At 45.2% G+C, this 19987-nt stretch overlaps 5 protein-coding genes across 5 annotated transcripts; 4 read left to right on the plus strand and 1 right to left on the minus strand.

The window, feature by feature from the left end:
- Positions 1 to 766: 766 nt before the first annotated feature.
- On the plus strand, positions 767 to 1307 carry EDB91DRAFT_1011243 (uncharacterized protein; the record flags this gene model as incomplete). Its single annotated transcript, XM_041312420.1, has 3 exons — positions 767 to 923; positions 981 to 1166; positions 1219 to 1307. Coding segments are annotated over 3 exons (432 nt in total), but the record flags the coding sequence as incomplete, so codon positions are not given.
- A 2251-nt stretch (positions 1308 to 3558) lies between these two features.
- EDB91DRAFT_1257863 (uncharacterized protein) lies at positions 3559 to 4256 on the plus strand (the record flags this gene model as incomplete). Its single annotated transcript, XM_041324321.1, has 2 exons — positions 3559 to 3627; positions 3675 to 4256. 2 exons carry the CDS (start codon positions 3559 to 3561, stop codon positions 4254 to 4256), a joined length of 651 nt encoding a protein of 216 aa, XP_041168617.1.
- Positions 4257 to 9279: 5023 nt separating this feature from the next.
- Positions 9280 to 13232, plus strand: EDB91DRAFT_1089485 (uncharacterized protein; the record flags this gene model as incomplete). Its single annotated transcript, XM_041316578.1, is given in 17 exon segments — positions 9280 to 9382; positions 9402 to 9559; positions 10020 to 10051; positions 10203 to 10258; positions 10308 to 10393; positions 10746 to 10940; positions 11001 to 11101; positions 11361 to 11501; positions 11846 to 11894; positions 12044 to 12161; positions 12212 to 12236; positions 12270 to 12305; positions 12378 to 12393; positions 12678 to 12776; positions 12889 to 12903; positions 12964 to 13031; positions 13133 to 13232. 17 exon segments carry the CDS (start codon positions 9280 to 9282, stop codon positions 13230 to 13232), a joined length of 1398 nt encoding a protein of 465 aa, XP_041168618.1.
- A 1319-nt stretch (positions 13233 to 14551) lies between these two features.
- EDB91DRAFT_1031290 (uncharacterized protein) lies at positions 14552 to 14991 on the plus strand (the record flags this gene model as incomplete). Its single annotated transcript, XM_041312725.1, has 2 exons — positions 14552 to 14807; positions 14834 to 14991. Coding segments are annotated over 2 exons (414 nt in total), but the record flags the coding sequence as incomplete, so codon positions are not given.
- Positions 14992 to 19286: 4295 nt separating this feature from the next.
- On the minus strand, positions 19287 to 19910 carry EDB91DRAFT_1089486 (uncharacterized protein; the record flags this gene model as incomplete). The annotated part of the gene is made up of 2 exons (XM_041316579.1): positions 19287 to 19621; positions 19800 to 19910. Coding segments are annotated over 2 exons (446 nt in total), but the record flags the coding sequence as incomplete, so codon positions are not given.
- Between the last annotated feature and the right edge of the window lie 77 nt (positions 19911 to 19987).

Here is a 19987-nt window from a genome sequence, read left to right on the forward strand (position 1 = left end):
TTCCCTCCTGCAGGTTCACCACATACCATGGATACTTGTCTGATCTGCCTCAATGACCTTTTCCTGCCAGAACACACTCTGTGGGGTAACCAACACGCAGTCAAGTCCCTGGTGATAAAATACCCTCATCTCCCACTCTCTGAACAGCTGAAATCTCTCTTGAAGATACCTGACCTAGAAGCACTACTTGATGCATGGCACATGAAACCTCACATTGCAAGATAATACACAGATATTTTTGATGATGTGATGTGCTGCACCAAACTCAAGGATCCGAACAGTAAACTGTTCTTCTCGAATCTTCCTCATGAAAAGAATGGTCCAAATGACGAGCTCTGTATTGGCATCAATCTTGGGTTGGACTGGTACATATATAGAGCATGCAGGTATCTCCAGTTGCTAACCCATTGTACTTGTAGGTTTTGTACATCCACAGTAATATTGCGCCATCTCATTCTTCAGCTCCAACATCATTTTTAGTTTGAAATCTTCCCCCAGAGTATCAGTAAGGATCATCCAACATTGATTCAAATAAGTGTGATCTACTAATAATCTATAGATATTGTACATTAAATCTTATGTGTACAAGTATACTTCCTGGACCAAAGGAGCAGAACCCAGATCAAATTCAATGGTTTCTTCATCCTATCATATCAGATCTATTGCACTTGTGGAAGTTTGGTATCAGGGTTCCAATGGAGTCATGTCCTCATGATATGTGCATCACTATTACTACATCTTGCTTCTGACCCTCATCTGAATGTCAGGGAGACTTGTCTGCATAATTCTAGTTGCTGTCATATGTGACAAACCTGCTGCTCATAAAGTGGGTGGGTTTGCTTCCCATTCACACACTAATTTCTGCACCCTGTGTTGGATCACTCCGAGCAACAAAACCACACCAGCTGCCTTTCAAGAAGGAGGTATGTTTTCAATTGTAATACATTTGTCTCTATTATTCAGGTTTGGATTTGCTGTAGTATTCTGCACACGGACAAACAAAGAACAGCATGAGCCAGGCAACCATTACCGAAATCTTCCAACAGCCAGTGCACGCAAGAATTTTGTCAAGGACTTTGCTACACGATATATGCAACTCTCCCAATTACCATACTTCAACTTAGTCAAGCAGATCATTATCAATCCAATGCATAATCTCTTTCTAGGTAAATGACATGGGCCATTGCTAGCTATGACACAAATTAATGTTACAATCAGGCCTCATCAAGACACATTTCTATAATATATGGGTACAAAGCAAAATTTTACACTCAAATCATGAGCTTGACATGTTCCATGAGATGCTTGCAGACATATGTTCTAGTCTTTTAATGCATTCATCATCCAACAAATTTGCAGTTTATTGTACTGGGAGCATGTGGCAAACTACTAACAAAACTTTGAGTGAAGTGGATACCATCTGTCAGTACCCTAAGCAACATGGATGGGATCTGCAGATACACCTAAGTAAAGCAGATAAAATCCACACTCAGCCGCTGCCAAAGGAGGCGATAGAAAAAACTGTATTCACCTAAGTAAAGCAGATGGAATCTGCACTACTCTAGATTAGCTACATTGTGGTATAAATGAATGTAAGTGATAACATACCTCAGCTGCTGCCAAAGGAGGTGATAGAAATGACTGAGGGAAAATATCTACCAAAGTGCCTCTGATATATGGGCGAAAACCTGCTTGCTAACAAACCATGTGTTTTGCCTATGAGTCCATGACTTGTATCAAACACACTGTTAGGTACCGTGCCGGCTCAGGAAGCAGAGGGGTCGGGGCTTGGCTTCAGCTCTTGCGCTGCACCCTTAGCCGAGTACGTGCCCTGAATTTGGAGCAGGTCCGATGTTGTCCGACAATAGGATGAGTAGACTGCTTAGGTCCGCTTTGAGGGTCGGGAGGTAAGAGCTGCTAGCGGCAGGCCGACTAGGAGCGGAGTGGAGAAGGCGGGGAGTGATGTGGAGGGTGGATAGGAGCAGGGGGAATGTTTGGTAGGAGCGGGGAAGGTGGAGGATAATGCGGAGGATGGAAAAGGGTCAGAGGGGAATATTGAAAGGGGCGGAGAAATAAGGGAGAGACTTAGAGCACGGCTCTAATTCGGAGCAGAGGGTTGGAGGTGACAACAAGTTAAAACTTGTGTCCAGGGGAGGCAAGGTCCTACTGAGAATTCTCACAAGTAGTAACTGCAAGAAGACAAGTAATATTAAGACTGAGGAAAATATCTAAGTACAGGATATGTTATATACTTCTATGTATGAGGCAGTGATCAGGATAACTATGTAGTAAAGCTATGTACCAAGGATATAGTTTGTAAGTACTTTACACAGGTGAAGACATGAGTCAGAGCGGATATCAATATGTATGTGTTGGATCAGTGATCGAGCAGTAATAGGAATTACTGGTGATCTGGAAGTAAGGGTCTATGTACTGAAGGGGGAAGTATATATCTACAAGGGGAAAGCAGATCCAGTTGAATGGAGGCGTTATGGAAGGGGACCAGTTGGGTGGTCGAGCGGAAGCACAGGGGCGGATGCAGTTGATGATTGGATGGAGCGGAGGAATAGATGGAGCAGAGATTGTCGGAAAGCGGGGCGGATATTGATATTGGAGCGGTTGGATCAGGTATATGACACACTCACTATTACATGTATCCCCGAAACATTCCAATGCCTCTCATTACATATCTGCATACATGCAGGCAAATGGTGGATCATCCATGCGTGTATGGGTGAGTGTCAGATGGGTGTGGACAGAAGTGGATGGGAGATGGATACCTGCAGGTGGGTCTAGGAAGGGTCAGATGGACATGGGATATCATCTGGTTTTGTCAACTACCAATGGATATTGGCATTCCATCCAGGGGATCTGTCATATCCCGTACCTCCGGATCCGGAACTTCGGATCCCCTCCACTAAAGTCCAGTTCTCCATCCTGTTATTTTGCCCAGCGCTCCGCCTTCATCTCCATACTCACCCCTATCTCCTTTTAGAATAGTTATTGCTCCGGCTACTGGTTATGTCCTTTCCGCTATGCTTACTGATCCGTCTGTTCTTACTTCATTTCCAACCTCACTGCTTTGATCCGTGTACACTTACTAATAGACTTTCCACATGCTTTGTACATAGCCCTTACCTTTGCTGACTGATCTACCTTCATGATACCTACAGTATATAAGCTCCTGTAATACTCCGGAACTCCTCAGTTTGAATATCATCTTAGTTCTGCTCATTCCTGCTTCTCTGGACTTGAGTCTCACCTCTTGTCCACCTCTGAGTCTTAGGGGTTAAACCTTAGGACTAAATCTCCGGCTCTACCTTAGGATAGTCTAAACTCTATTCTGTTTCTACTCTGGACTTGTCCGTGGTAGCCTTACTCTGTTCCCTCATAGTCTTCCGGAGTTCTGCCAAACTCCCCCGACGTCTGACCTCCGGACTTCCCCGGACTTCTGTCAGACTTCCCCTCTGCCCCTTGAAAATTAAGGGCATGTACTCGGGTAAGGGGTGCAGCGCATGAGCTGAAGCCAAAGCCCTTTGAGTAGTCTTTCCCTTGAGCATGACCTTAACAGGATCCCTAACAGCTGATCAGTGGTTATTACTTTTGACCGTGTATGGACCCATCATTGTGAGTGATGTCAGCATTGAAGTTAAGTCTAAACTGTTGTCTTCTAGATACCTCAATTATGTAGTGCGTGCACACCTTCAGATGCCAGTGATCAGATACTCCATCAATGTGTTGCTGCTGTCAAGAAGCTTGAAGCAGAGAGGACAGTTGAAGCTACACATAATGCTGACAATAGAAAGGCTCTAGCTGATGCGAAGAAACATGGGAAGGATGCTTATGAGGCAGAGAAGGCACACATTGCCAGTCTGAAATTGCAGGAAGCAGAGGTCAAGAATCAAGAGAAACTTCGCATTACTACTACTAAGCAGGCAGAGAAAGCTAGGATCGCTGCAGAGAAAAGGCACAAGCAGCTGTGCACTAGGCATGCCTATCATTTGCTGCATTTTGAAGTCATAAAGTTGATTATATTCAAGACAACCATCAAGTGCAAAGCTATGACACAGACAGTTGATGATCTCACCAAAGGAGAAATTTGTCCCACTCCACCACCACCACCACCACCTCCTACTGCTTCAGCAAATGAAGGTTTTGATAATGCTGATGACAGTACTAATGCAAAGTTCTGCCTACATCCAGATGACCCTGAAAATTTCTTGAAGCTTAGCACTGCACTTCATATCATTGTCTGACATCAAATATCTGACCAAGATATCAATGACATGGATAGGCTCCTTTGTGAATATATTTCTGGGCTCACCCACATGAGTAAAAATCACATGTTTGGAGGGTTTCTGATGTGTTATGATTTGCCAGCTGTATGGATCAAGTTTCATCAAACCTAATCATCATTATGTGACTCATGTTAGTGAATGTGCACATAATTTTGGCCCTTTGTACAACTTCTGGATGTTCCTCTTTGAATGCCTCAACAAAGTACTCAAATCCTACAAAATGAATAACCATGGCAATGGTGAACTTGAGACAACATTTTTTCCACGAGTTCCAGTGTACATGTCAAACTAACTGCATGGTATGCTATGTAGTGCTGCACTGTTTGCTTGCTTACACTTACTGCAGACTCACTCTCTTGTCCAACATCCAAAGGACTTGCTTCCAAGCACAGTTGCTGACATTATGATTAAAGCATCCAACAAAGAACAGGGCACAGTAGCCAGGTTAGCAGCACTATCAAAAGACCTTTTTTTTTTTTTTTTTTTGATTCCAATTTTTGTCCTTTGCAGAGTAATACTCTATGTAGGACAGTACAGTCTAGTCTATGGGACTCCCAGTGTCCCAATCACATCTCCAAACCCGCGATTGCCCTGATGTGAGGTGTACCCCCATTAGTCCGCCATTCCCGCTGGCCGTTTTAGACGCGCTGTTCAATGAGTGAGATGACTATAGTAACTATGTGTGTGGTATGTAGGCTATCGTGATAATGGTTTGACACGTACTCGGCCGCTGATGGCAGGCTGGTACAGGATTTCATGGTGTAAACATATAGTAGTGGGTGGTCCTTAGGGACAGAAGGATTATCCTGGTACTTTGTTTGACATGTGCCGGTGCATGCATGGTGAAATTGTGTAGGCGAGTGTGGGCGGTGTACAAGGAGGTGGTACAGTGGTGATACAGGAGTGTTGTTACAGGGGGTGGGGTGAGGATCGAGGGTGGTTTGACTTTGCGTGGGTTGTGTGGGCATTTTAGCTACAAAATTTACAGAATTATATCAGTCTGGAGGCTTGTGGGGCAGGGGTACTTCACCGAATGTGTTGCTTAGGCACTTCGTAGAGTTGAAGTAGTGGACAAGATGTGGGGTTGCAGAGGGGTCTGACAGGAGGAATGATAGCGATGTGGTGTTACGGCCCACTGCTAGGAGCAATGCATGACGCTCTCTGTGGTAACGTGGGCAGCCGAGGAGATAGTGCGGTACCATTTCATCCATGTTTGGGCAGTGTGGGCAACTAGGCGATGGGGCTTTGCCTATGTGGTACAGGTAGCGTCAGAGGGGAATGTGTTACATGCATAGGGTGATGTAGAGGCCAGTGAGTTGTTTGGGGAAGTTTGCTGTCAGTTTGACGAAGGAGCGATGCAGCAGCTTGGGGTCAATACGATTGACGTGGTTGTACCTTGGGGATTTGCACCAGAGGTGTTCCCAGCGTTCGGTTGTGACTCTATGATGGGCCTGCTGCAGAGCGGAGATGCTGAGTGGGAGGGTGTTGTAACGTAGGAATTCGGGGAGTGTTTCTGTCAGGCTGTTACTGTGCTGACCTTCCGCTGCTCTTTTCACATGCTTGTCAGCTTCTTCGTTTCCGTGGATGTCGGAATGACCTGGCAGCCATCTCAGGGTGATTTGGAAGTCGATATCAGCTCTTGCTAGCGCGTTGAGATGTTCTTGAAAACAGTTGATTAAGTAGGAACCTGGGTTCGAGTAGAAGCTCTCACCAGCTTGAATGACAGCTTGGTTGTCCACAAAGATTGATACAGGATATACGGTGTCCTCTTCTGTTGCGATGAGTTCAGCTGCTAACACTAGGCCTACTGCTTTGGCTTTGAACACTGTGTGCTCTTCATCTGTGCCCAAGTGGAACAGAAGTTTACGGGGGATGCGGCCTGCCCTGAACAGGATCGCTGCTGCACCGATCTGACCTTGGTATCCTGAGCCATCACTGTACACCTGTATGGAGTCCTTGTTCGCGTTGTGGTCTTGGGTGGCTTGAGATTTGGAGGTGGCGATGTGGGTGTGATAGGAGTTAGAGCTGGTGGGGGGTCTTCGATCTGGGATGAGGGATTCTATTTCTGCTGGCTTGATGCGATATTGGCGCATGAGGCGATGACGGGAGGTGCAGTGAGATCGGACGAAGTGGCTGGCAGCTCTGTGTATAGGGGTGTATAATGGGTGGGTGTTGGGATGAGCAGCCATGCGGACGATAGTGCGGTGACATGTATTCTGTAGCAGCAGCAGGATAGGGAGCAAGTTGGCATGTGCCTCTAGTATGTCCGTTGCTGTGGTTCTTAATGCGCCGGTGATTGCTATTGCAGCGATATGCTGGATGGAGGTGAAGTGTTTCGCTACACCAATGGATTCTCATTGAGGGACATCAGAGCCGTCATGGTACAAGGGTGTGAACCATAGGTCCGCCGCGTACAACATCTTGGGTACCGCTACTGCTTGGTAGAGTTGGTGCATTAGTCGTAGGGGTAGGCCTTTAGCAGTGGCAGAAAGACAACATAGCTGGAGGATGTAGGCCAATCCTTTAGCTGTTGTGTGGTCTACTTGTGCGTTCCAGCATAATTCCTGGTCCACTATGACTCCTAGAAAGCGGTGAGTGGCGGTAGGACATATAATCAAGCCTTGAATGTGCATGTTTGGGCGGTTGCGCTGACGGTTCATGGAAAAGTCCATGAGAGCGAACTTATTGGTCTCGAATTTCAAGTTGTGTGCCTTAGACCAATTGTATCCTCCTCCTGGGTGTTCTAACATATCTGTGAGGATTTTGTGAGTAGTTTCAAAGTCCTTACCTACTGCTATGAAAGCAGTGTCATCAACAAACGTGAGAGTTAGTTCCTTGAGAGATTCATTTCCTCGGTGGGTGCGAACCATGTCAACTAGATCGGAGCTATAGATAATATAGAGTATCATTGAAAGTGGGTCTCCTTGGCCAATGCTGTTGTTGATGGGGATCCAGTTGGATGTGAAACCGTCAAATTTGAGCTGTGTATGATGATGTGTGAGCAACTGTTTCATGAAATCAATCAGTTCACCTGGGATGCACCTCATGCACATGTTGTGGATTAGTCTCTTGGTGACCGCGTTCGGGAAAGTGCCTTCTATGTCCAGGAAGAGCACTGATTCTACTTTGTGGTTCCTCCAGGCGTGTTTGATAGTTTCTTCCAGGAGATGGAGAGAATCAGTTGTTGAGTGCCCGGGTCTGCCCCCGAAGTGTGTCTGTGGGAGGAGCTGGTAGCGCTCTAGGGTGAAGGTGAGGTGTTCTGCTACTACTGCCGTCAGCAGTTTTCCTAGAGTATTAAGGAGGGTGATAGGGCGGTATGCTTTTGGGACCGAGTAGTTAGGCTTCCCTGGTTTGTGTAAGACTACCATTGTGAAGCGTTTCCAGGGCTTGTAGAATGTTCAGTATGTAAAGGCTCCATTAAAGAGGTGGGTCAGATGGGGTACTAATATGTTGGCGCAGTGCTTGTAGACTATGTTACAGATGCCATCGGGACCCGGAGCTTTGTATCTGCTAAGTTTTGCGATCACCCGGGTGACTTTGTCTCGACAGAATGGGGTGTGAGGTGCAACAGGGTCAGGGTAGTCTGGATCGGGGGGGAATGGAGTCGTCAGCAGGGGGGGTGGGAAGAAGGACTCAGCTAAGATGGTACTCTTTTCTTGATTGGTGATGGCTTCAGTAGTGGTGCCATTCGGTCAATGAATGTTGAGGGTTGGAATGTGGGCTTTACCCCCATCTTTGGGTGCTGAGGATATATATTTGTTAGCTGTCCATAGATTGTTACCTTCTATATCTTCGAGCCATTTGATCCAATGTTGTTTCTTCGTCAATTCAATTTCTTCTGCATGGCGATTCTTGATGGATTTGAGTTCATCATGACAGGTATGTTCCGGGAGGCCTCTGAGTTGGTAGGCCAGTCAACTGGCTTCGTTGACCTGTTTGCGAAGTTTACTAAGGTCCTTTGTCCACCAATGCTTCAAGTGGGGCAGGGGTTAGTGAACAGGATGGTAGCTTCCATTGCATCTGAGATAACTCTGGTGATACGGCTCGCGGCTTGTTGAAATTCTTCCTCATAGGCCAAAGGGGCAGGTGGGAACGGTTTGAGTGCTTTGCTTAGGTGCTCGTTAAAAGCTTCCCAATCTGTCTCTCTTCAGTTTCGTCAAGGCTCAGTCAAAGACTTTGATGTTTCTAGTTCTAGGGTCAGGAGGATAGGGATGTGGTCCATGCGAGGACCGCATTGGCTGGGGTCGGTGATGCAGGAGATGAGCGAGTCCACTATTGTTTCTGTCCCTAAGACATTGTCCGGTCTGGTCCAATTGCCGGTCGAGTTAGCTTGGAGAGTGGGGATCCCGCAGGGGAGTAGTTGAATCATGCCGTAGTTTGCTATGAGGTCAATGAGCAGGCTGGCTGCTGTATAGTTGAACAGATGGCAATTGTGGATGTCCTCCCAGAGCAGGTGGTGGTGATTGAAGTTGCCTAGCCAGAGCATATGGTCCGTTTCCATGGGCCGGATTGTTTCGATGTTGTCTTCGAGGTAGGTATCAAGGGCCATAAGAGTATCTTGAGAATTGCTGTCATTATAGATATTAAAGATGGAGCAGCATCCATATGGGCTGTTCAGCTACATGACTACTACATCTGAGGAGGGAAAGGGTATCTGTTTCCAGTGGTTAGCATTAATGGAAGAGTTTACAAGTGTAATCACCCGAGAGCATTGCTGAGGATTAGTATAATGTTCTGAGGGGTATAGAACGTGCCATCAGTGGTTTGCGCGCGTGTTGCAGAGGAAGTTTATATGAGGTTCTTGAATGATGATGAGGTCCCAGTCGACAGCAAGTTTTGAGTTGTTGAGGAGTGATGCTTGGGTTACCATGGAGGCATTGAGGTTCTGTTGCCATATATGTAGACGAGCAGGGGGGTTAAGGGTGTGATTAGACATGAGTGGATAGATTTGAGGGTGAGCCATTGGTATTGTTGTTCACAGATGTGGAGGGAGGAGAAGGGGGGGAGGGAGGAGGGGGAGGAGGGGGAGAAGAAGAAGGAGGAGGAGGAGGAGGATGGAGGGGTGAGGGCGGCGATGATTCTGTGTATTTCTTTGTCTTGCAGACGTTGGGGCGATCTTTCATGGGTTGGTTGGCTGGGGAGTGCAATGGTCATTTGGCATAGGCGTCCGGGGGAGGAACCATGGGGTCTTTGGGGAGAGGGTTGTGGGGATGTTGAGTTCCTATGTTGATGTATTGGTTGAGCTGCGTGTATCCATGCGTGTTCGGTTAGAAAGTAGGGCATTCAATTTTCTGGGTATTTGTTGTCGAGTTCCTTGCAGCGTTTGATGAATTTGGGGCATGAGCGACTCCAGCTGGCGTGTTGCTGACTTCTGCAGTTGGTACAGCGTGTTGTATGGTATGAGTTGCAGGCTGAGGTGCAATGTTGGTTTCTGCAGGTGCCACATGTGTCCTGTGAGGAGGTGCAGTTCTTAGTGATATGATTGAATTTCTGGCACTTAGCGCATCTCATTGGTTCCCTTTGGTCTTTCCTAGCACTGAATCTCTCACTTTCCAAGCATAGTCCTTCATGGATGATGTCATTTGCTATTTGGATGTCTGTGACATGGAGTAAGGCAAAAGCCTTCCATTGTTCTGCTGAACACTTTGTGGGCAGCTTGATCCATCTAATTGAGGCGAAGGCGCTGGTTTCGAGGTGATTTTCTTGTTCAATCTGTCATAGGAAGTCCTCTTGTTCAATCTGCATCTGAATAGGTAAGTATTCTAAAACTAGAGGGCATTGGCGTTGATGGAACAATATAGGTATGTCTAGGTGACTTTCTAGTGCACTTTTACCTGGTTGGTTGTTGAGCCACTTGGCCAGCAATTCAGTTTCTAATTTGATGATTATACCTCCGTTATGTAGGGTTGTGATCGAGCAGATGGTGCCTTCCAGGGTGGAGTCATCCCTTGCTGCCTCCAGTGCGGTTTTGATTTTGGTTGCTATGTTGTGTTTTGAGGTATTTGGCAGGAATAGGGTTCCTCCTGGGAGGGGGTCTAATAGGATCTGACGTGCCTGAAGTGCTGCGCGGCCCAAAGCCCTGTCTACTTGCAGTGGTATGTGTGTCACCACCACTGAAGAGTAGGATGGGTGTGCTGTTCCAGGAGTTTGCATGGGGGCCTTAGAGATCTGTGTGGAGAGCTGGTCTATCTTCTCTTGAGTCACGTCTAGGGATGGGGTTAAGATTTGGAGAGCCTTCTGGTATGTTTCCACTGAGTCGTAGAGGGTGTTTGCTGCATCCTCAATATGGTCTGCTGCTGTTTTGATGTTGTCCTCTTTTTCGGTTCTTTCTCTGCCTATGGAGGTGTGTAACGTTCTTGTGTCTTCTATAATTGAGGTGAGGGATTGGGAGGCGTCATGTATTAAAGCGACTTGAGGAAATATAGCTGCAACGACATGGTCTACTAGCTTGGCCATGATGTTGTCAGTGATCTTCCTGGAGAGGGTGTCGGCTGCGTGCTGTCAGCCAGCTTGGTGATGATGGACTGTGTAACTTGCTTCATGATCGCATCTGCTACATTACCCGTTTTCATGTCCTTCAGTAGGAAGGCCACTGCTCGGATTGCCACGACTACCGGGACCGGCGTAGTGCTTGACATTTGTGTGATTTGAAATAGGACTGATATTAGGTGATTTAATGTAAAAGGTTGACCAATGTGGCAGAGTAGCTTCGATTCGAGAAAGGTTTTCCCACTGGGCGCATCTTTGACTCTGTTTGACATGGCTTCTATTGCTTCTTGTGTGATGGGTGATCTTGTTATTTTGTGTGTATTGAGCTCATATGTAGGTGAAGTAGTACGTGAAATGGGCAATGTGGTCGGTCCCAATGGGCCACCTTGTCATGCTTATGGCAAGATCTTGGAAATTTTCCAGTTTGACCAAAAATTTCATAGACAAGGAAATCCAATGTGGTTCACATGAATGTGCTGGCTCAAAGGTTGGTGTGCAGAGCCATCTCCATGGGACAAGTTGTACATTACAAGTTCAACTTAAAACTGATTCTATTCACTAACCATTCAACAGTTCAGTTGTGGATGTATACCTTTGGGAGCTGGGGGAATATTTGGACCATGACACTCAGCTACCACATCTCATTGACCCAGACTGGGTGATGGGTCAGCTTGCTATGATGACTGTGTCTGTCAGCAAGAGCAAGACAAAGGTGTGGGTGACAATTGACATTTCAAGGGTGCTTGATACACATCTGCAGAAGTTGACTTGTTGCTAACAAAATACAGTAATAGCGACAAAATTTTGCATTCATCAAGAGAATGGTTCATCAAACTCTTTACTCTTTGCTGCTAAGACTAATTGCCAGTGGACGGGCCTGCAGCAGGGAAATCCTCTTTGTCACTAGTATTGCTTGACTCATCCTTCTTGTGCCACTTATTAAGCTCATTCAGAAACTTCGCATCATCCTTGTGGATATCACCTTCCTTCAACCAACCATAAAATCCAAACAGCCATTCTCTACCATCTAGCAATGTGATACCTGGATTTTTCTTCAGCCATTTCTCAGAAACCATAGATTGGAAGGGAATGGTCTCTTTGCCCGATGTGGGTACAACAAATGTAGCAGCGAGAATATCTAACTACTACAAAGTTGGGTCTTTGCTGCCTGCTGCCTCACTTGAGAACAAGCACGTTCGACCCTAAAGGGGATTGCTACTGGGGAGTGCTAGTCTCTGTCTAAAATGATCCTACAGGATCCACAAAAGCAGATGAAGTGGATAGAACTTGGAATGTATGGATTTGTCAGATGGAGCAGATGGAACTTGCAGATTGGACGGGATGCAAGTCAAATTCAAAGGAAGTTCATTAAAAGTTAGATGGATAGTGGGTATAAGTGAAAGTGATATTCTGGTAAGGTGAAGGAAAAATAGGAGGAAGTTACATGAAGTAAGTATTTTCTGAAAACTTCTATGCTTATAGGGTACAGTATTTTCAAGGAACACTGAAGTATAGGTAGTGAGTCTAGATTGTGCCATAAGCCATCCAGAAAATAGTGGAGTGTGAGAGGATATGTCTGTGTTCAGTCAGTAACAAGAAAATGTGTGTGAGTATGTACCAATGAAGTAGAATGGACACAGACAGGATGGATGCACAAGCTATAGGAAGAGATCTGAAGGTATCCACTTGTCATCTACAAAGCAGATGGGTATCAGATGGAATGGATGGATGTTGGATTGACATTGATGGATGTATGATATATCGGAAAAGTGGTGGATATGAGCCTAGCATAGGGATACTCTCTACACCGAGAGTGGTGGTTCACTGCACATCTTATTTGGTGCAAGATCAAACATGGATTTGACAACTTTATTTTCAACAACTTTTCAGTGTTTGGGTGCTGGTGCATCTTCATCAGGACCTTTGTTCGCCTTCAACTTCTTGAATGACAATCAATGTCCGAAGGCAATATACTTTTGTGTTGAAATGGTCAGTAAATTATTCAAATGTTAACTTCAAAGCTCACATTGGGACTTCTCCATTGTGCACCCTCTACCATGAATGCACCCTTTCCCATATCAGCATCCCTTTGTCATTTTAGGGTGTCTTCTATAAGGTCAGTGTCTGAGCCATAGGATAGCACATCTGATGCAAAATCTGTGTCAATTATTGACAGGACACCAGGATGACCAAATTCCTTCTTGAAGGCCTCTGCTGCTTTTTGATGAGTTTTGGTAGCCTGGGGTCAGTCAGATATCATATCAAGTTTGATATTTCTGAAACACTGACTGTTTGACGACATGAACACCACCATCCTTGATTCTTACATTATAGTGCTTTTCTAGCCTTAACATCATCATGGTGTTCAAGAAACTGCTTGTGGATGTTGCAGAAATATGCCTTTGTGCAATTGGTAATAAGTTGGCAGTCATAGTTGGCATCTAGTAAGATAGCCCTCAAGCAGTTTCTGCAAATGTCATGTGATAAACTGTGATGAAGTGTGACAAAACAATAAAATGCCATAGGATGTTCACAAGATCAAGTTAGAGGAAAAATAAGATGGATAAGTTGTAGTGCAGGTCCTTCTCAACAATTCATCCATTCCAAAATCATCATTTGTGTCATATTGAAAGAAGAGATAGCAATACAAGCAAGATATGAGGTATACATTGTACCTAAACAGCCCCCGGACAGTCCAAACTCAGCTTTGCCTCTCACATTTGCTGTCTGCCCACTATGGAAACTCACCTAGATGCCAAAGTGGTCATGAAAAGTCTGTTCTGCAATCGAGAACCTAGGGAGTCAGGCAAAAAAGCGGAAAATCTCAGCAGATAAAGAAAATGTAAGTTTTCAATTTTGCTCACTTTCAGCTATTGGAGACCAATGCTCATGCCCACACAGAGTCATCCAATAGACTGTATATCTTTGAGTTCTGTAGTAGCTTCAGGCTGTGAATCAGTTGTTTTAATCACTTCCCCACCTTCTAAGCTCCCAGTTGAGAGTGTTTTGTCAGTCTTGGGCGATGTTTTCACACAACTTGAGAAAAATGTTGCTGGTGCTGCTATCCAACTCTCTACTAAGGATTTGGACTTGGTTTGAGTGCCAGAGGCAGAGTTCTCCAAGGATTTCTCACTTGCATTGCAGGAACCAGTGGACATTGGCTTGGAGAGTAGTGATAAGGAATCAGAGTGTGACATTGATTTGGATTACTGAGGCCATGGTAGTGCTGGTGACTATGAGCTGGGACCAATTGAAGGCTTTGAAAATTTTGATGATTATGCAGCCACAATGATGGGATTGCCCGATGACAATTCATTAATGGACTCAAGCTCTGTGACAACACATTCCGCACCACAAATCACCCAAGCTTTGCACACCGGCCATCAAGAAAACACTGTTGAAGACATGGATGATGAAGTTGCACCATCATTGCAGTATCATGATGCTCATCCAACCATTCCTCAGTGGCATTTGGGTGATTTCCAGATGTCACCCACCATCAGCGCTGCCACTCTGATATTAATGGACCTAAAGAAATTACTTTACCCACACAGGAACTTCAAGGGACACGTACACAAACCACCTTCCCTTGGTTCGCTGTTGTAGAAGCGCTTGACGTGGACAGAATTTTTCCTGTGAGCCTTTGTAACTGGTGCATTGTGGTCAGCTGCAGGACTGCAGACTGCACAATTTGTTAGAAAAGGGACTTATGGTATGGTGGTGAGTGGATGAGGTTGCAGATTGATGATGAAGATCTCAAGGAGGAGTTACTGGTTCATCTCCAGTTGCTGGGAAAATATATTTCTGCAACAGCAGTCATTGATTATCTTGCACAGCCAGATGTACAGCAATGTTTAAAGCTCACCAAAACCATTTCATTGGCAACTGCACAGCACTGGATGGAAAATTGTGGATTTCGATGGACCACAGCACAAAACAGGCAATATGTCAATGACCACAAACAAGAGGACATAGTTCGCTATCAGCAAAATCAATTCCTGCCAGCATGGTATGAATATGGTCTTCAGTTGATGTTACACAGCCAGAGGAAGGGCAGGAGATTGGGCAATGGACTGTTGTGTGGTTCCATGACGAGTCTACCTTCTATGCCAATGATTGGTGCAAAAAATGTTGGGTTCACACAGAGGAAAAGGCAACCCCACAACCAAAGGGCAAGGGATCTTCTCTTATGGTTGCAGATTTTGTTTCAGCAGATTATGGCTGGTTGTGGTCTCGCAATGGGAGGAATCTGTGTAAGTGTTGTTTAGGGCAGGAAAAGGGAGGGATGGGTACTTCACAAATGATGAAATTCTTCAACATGCCGAGAAAGCGATGGTAATCCTAGAGAAAGATTACCATGAAGATGATCATTTGTTTGTCTTTAACAATGCAATTACTCACCTGAAAAGGGCCGATGATGCATTAAGTGCTCACAAAATGCCAAAGAGTTGCAAGGACTGGGGGGTTAATGCTCCAGTGAGGGATGCTGAAGGGAAACAAGTTTGTGGGGCAGATGGGAAAATTTTAATGCAAAAAGTCTGCATTGCTAATGGTGTCTTCAATGGTGCCCCACAGGATTTTTATTTTCCCGAGGGTCACACAGAAGCTGGGATGTTCAAGGGAATGGCAAAAATTCTAAAGGAGTGTGGTTTTGATTTCAGTAACTTGAAGGCTCAGTGCAAGAATTTTGACTGTCCACATGGTTCAACCTCCTGTTGCTGTTGCCATATTCTCTACAACCAGCCAGATTTTGTTAATGTTGAGTCGAACCTAGAGAGAGAGAGAGTGGGTCAAGGGGCTTCAAGGTGCTCTTCCTTCCAAAATTTCACTGTTAACTCAGTTTTATTGAACAATGCTGGGGGTATACAAAGCGGCTGTATCACTGCTATCCATTATCAGCTAGGGAAGCTAATCTAAAACACAATATTGTGAAAGCATTGGATGCAGTTCCTCTAACCAGGATGTGAAAGTAAGCATGATCCTTATCTAATCTGTACCTACACAACACTAATAAAAATTAGGTTTGCCATCAGATCACGCCGTTTCATGGATGCTTATCACAAGGGACTTAACAACAAACAAGTAGCTTGGGCTACAAAGTGATACTGAGGCCGTTGTGTACTCCCCTCTGCAATAATGTCAGAACTCGAAGATGCACACTTAAATTAAACTTGGTCTTTGTATTTTATTCTTGTTATAACTGTCACTTATAAACCTATACTACATAATATCCTTGCACCCATCTTAATTTTCTGTACCTACTGTAAAGCTATTTGTTCTGTACAATCACCTAAGTACGATAATGGCTGTATACATTGCTTCTAGAGTCCTGGTGCCAAATGCAGTAATAGAAGTGCAGTCACAGGCTCGTCACATCACATGACATTTGCAGAAACTGCTTGAGGGTTATCTTATCTTGGATTTCAAGTTTGGATCTTCACACAATTACTATGTTGACTTAGTAAGTCTGTAAGTTATATTCAATTGTTCAGACTCACCTTTTTGTTATCCCAGACTCAATTGATAACTTCTCGAATGAAGTTTTATGTCTCTGAAGGACTCAGAATGCATGCAAAACTAACTTTTAACTTGCGATGGTCGTTCAAAATATTCATTGTAGTCACTTTCTTGTTTCCGGTGGCCCTGCCCGATTCATACTCCTCCTTCAACTATGCTATCTCTGCCTTAAGACCCTGCATCTTGCCTTGAAGTGATTGCACTTGTACCATAAGTGCATTGTTTGAAGTTGTAATGTTACTCCAAAACTGTTGCATGCTTTCAGACAGATGCAGAAATTTGCTGGCACTGGCAGTTCTGCCCTATGGACCTGGGCACTGCATATCTCCATTTTGGTCCTGGAAAAGCAAGCCGCCACATTGGTACAGGCATGTTCCTGCATGTGATTGATGAGGTCATCCAAACTGATTATAGTCAGGGTTGTGGCCTCCACCTGGTGCCAAGGACTGTGAGTGAGAGCGTGGCTCACTGCCTGATGAGAAAGGAGTCTGCAAGTTTCCATGACTGAGGTATGGTGTTCTGGCTGGCTGGGGGTTCATATAATTATTGACACCATGTATAGACAGGGAAGGTGTGTGCTGCTTGTTGTGCCTGGGGATGAATGGGGTTTCTCATAGGTTGTTATTGCCTGACAGTCTTCCCATGTTCTTGTTTACACCATCTTCCCCTGGCTAATAATATGTGAGTTTGCCGTGTTCACATTGAATTAATTCTGACAAGTTTACCATTGCAGGATTGGACAGCCACAGTCCACTGAAGTAGTTGTTGTGCTGTGGCAGGTCATTGTTGAGCAAGTTGAGTGGGGACGGCCCAGGATGAGGCTGGCCAAATTGGTGTGGACCATTCATTTGAGACTGGCGGTCTTGACTAACACCAAGTTGGTTAGGATACATGGGGGTACCGCTAGGGCATCTCTGTGAGCCTTGAGACCCATACATCATGGACATGGGGCAAAGAGAATGAAGGGAAGGGCAAGCAAGAAGCTACGAGCAAGCACATGGAAAATCCTAGGAAGCATATGGACCTCATGTATATCCTTTGCAGAGTCTAATTAGATCTATTTTTATATGTATGCAGACATAATGTTAGGTACCATGCCGGGTTCAAGAAGTGGAGGGGTCAGGGCTTGGCTTCAGCTCTTGCACTGTGCCCTTAGCCGAGTATGTGCCCCAAATTTGGAGCGGGTCTGATGTTGTCCAATGGTAGGACGAGTGGACCACTTTGGTCTGCCTTGAGGGTCGGGAAGTAAATGCTGCCAGCGGTGGGCCAACTAGGAGCAGAGTGGAGAAGGCAGAGGATAGTGTGGAAGGTGGATAGGAGCAAAGGGGGATTGTTGTTAGAGGCGGAGAAGTAAGGGGGAAGACTTAGAGCATAGCTCTAAGTCAGAGTGGAAAGTTGGAGGTGACCACAAGATGAAACTTGTGTCCGGAGGAGGCAAGGTCCTACTGAGAATTCTCACAAGTAGAAACTGCAAGAAGACAAGTAATATTAAGACTGGGGAAAATATCTAAGTACAGGATATGTTATATACTTCTAAGTGTGAGGCAGTGATTAGGAGACTTATGTTGTAAAGCTATGTACCAAGGATATAGTTTGTAAGTACTTACACAGGCAAAGACATAAGTTGGAGCGGATATCAATATGTATGTGTTGGATCAGTGATCGAGCGGTAAGAGGAGTTACTGGTGATCCGGAAGTAAGGGTCTATTTACCGAAGGGGAAAGTATATGTCTAAACAGGGAAAGAGGTTCCAGTTGAATGGAGACATTCTAGAAGGTGACCAGTTGGGCAGTCAAGCAGAAGTGTAGGAGCAGATGCGGATGGTGATTGGACGGAGTGGAGAACGGATGGAGCGGAGGTGGTTGGAAAGTGGGGGTGATGCAGAATCGGGCGGAGTGGATATTTATATCGGAGCAGTCGGATCAGATATATGACACATAATCTGGATGTGCGAATCATGTTTTCAGATATGATCCCACTGTCAGTTTAGGTCCAAGGACAACAAATCTATCTCCACACAACTGATGTATGTGGAGTCAGATTAGAGTCAGCACTGTGTACCAGGTACCTCTTGCTAGTCTAGTGCTTCAGGATTTGCATTGTATGTGACATCTGTTTATATTCCACATATATAGTCTATCCCACTAATTGGGTCCGACTATTTTCTCATTTCTGCAGTGACTGTGATGCAGACTCATTTGATATTGGAATTATCAGTTGGGATGCTGAGATGTCAAAACTTCAGAAAAAAAAAAAAACTTGGGCATGTGATCTGCACAGTCCCCTACAAAGCAAACACAGGATAAAGTAAGGAAGACGTAACCTGTGGAAGACTTGAACAGCAACCGTTCCCCCCTGCGTTGAACGAAGCCTTCACTCCATTAGGGTTTTCATCAGGATTCATTTGTTCTATTTATAATAAAGCACCTCTGAGTAAGTGATGTCATCACCTGTAGTTCCCATGTAACCACCCTAATTAGACTTGACAACTGGGCCTGATGGCAGGTCTAAATCAACTGGCTTTCAGTTGTATGCACCCAAATAAATAATTATTCAATATAGTGGGGCCTTGGGGGCTGATGTAGGGCTGCTCGGTAGTGTTGGGGGGTAGGGGGGGGGTAGGGTGGTGTAGGGTGCGTGCCTAGGAACTATAATTAGACACTTCTGACTATTATTGGTGCTACCACCGGCAATAGCCACCACATCACCACTGAGCACTAAACCTTCACACTCACTGTGCAAGATAGTGAGCTCATGTATCTCACTAACAGAGGATGGATTTGAGGCGTATTTTTTATATATAGGTAGCAAATGATAACTGACATTGTTATTAGGTAGAATAAGAAGCTTCTGGGTGCCAAAACACTACAAAGAACAGCAACTAAGTTTCATCCTCACTGGTGTCCTCCTCTTCAGATGTCTCAACAAACTCTGCACTCTTTGGGGCCTCTGCAGATGGCCCAGACCCTTGTGCTTACTTGCTCAGTGTCCATTCTCCTTTCCCTTGCATTTATGGGGTACCCCAGCATCAGAGTGTTTCTTGTGTGCCTTGCCCACTACCTCTCCTTTCTTGTGCCACACAGCAAGATGGGCGCTATATTCCTCCCGTTGATGCAGGGACATGTGGAACCAGAGGCAGGAGCCATTCTTCAGTCCATTGCAGAGCTTCAGAAGGGCATTGTGATAATTGATGCTGGTGGGGGATTGAAATGGAACATCCTCAGGCCACCCCCTTATGTCAACCCCAAGCTTCTCTTTCATAGCAATACCAAAGTTTGTGTAGTTGATGCGTATGTCACATCTCTTAACAATAGCTCCTAAAAACATGGTATTTAGTATTGCTTCTAGTAGGATATAGGTGAAAAAAATGCACTCAGCCCTGAATTAAGTAGGAGGGTGCAAACCCAATGTATGATCTGCACCATCTCATGTTCATCAATGCCTGCAATAGGAGAGATTACATATGACCAGGTGGGAGAATGAGAAGGAACATACTACAACCTGACATGCATGCCCACTGCTTCAGTTTTCTTGTGATTTCATCAGCCTCCATTTGCAGGACATCCTCCCAGAAGTCCATGATGTTGTCCATCCAAACCATATTGCCTGGGTGGTGTAGTATACATGTCCACACGAGGCAAAGAGACATGCATAAATTCCAGTTCGCACTGCAAGACCATCAA

This window comes from Suillus paluster (genome assembly GCF_016628075.1).
Source record: "Suillus paluster strain FC165 chromosome Unknown EDB91scaffold_356, whole genome shotgun sequence".
Taxonomy (NCBI): Eukaryota; Fungi; Basidiomycota; class Agaricomycetes; order Boletales; family Suillaceae; genus Suillus; species Suillus paluster.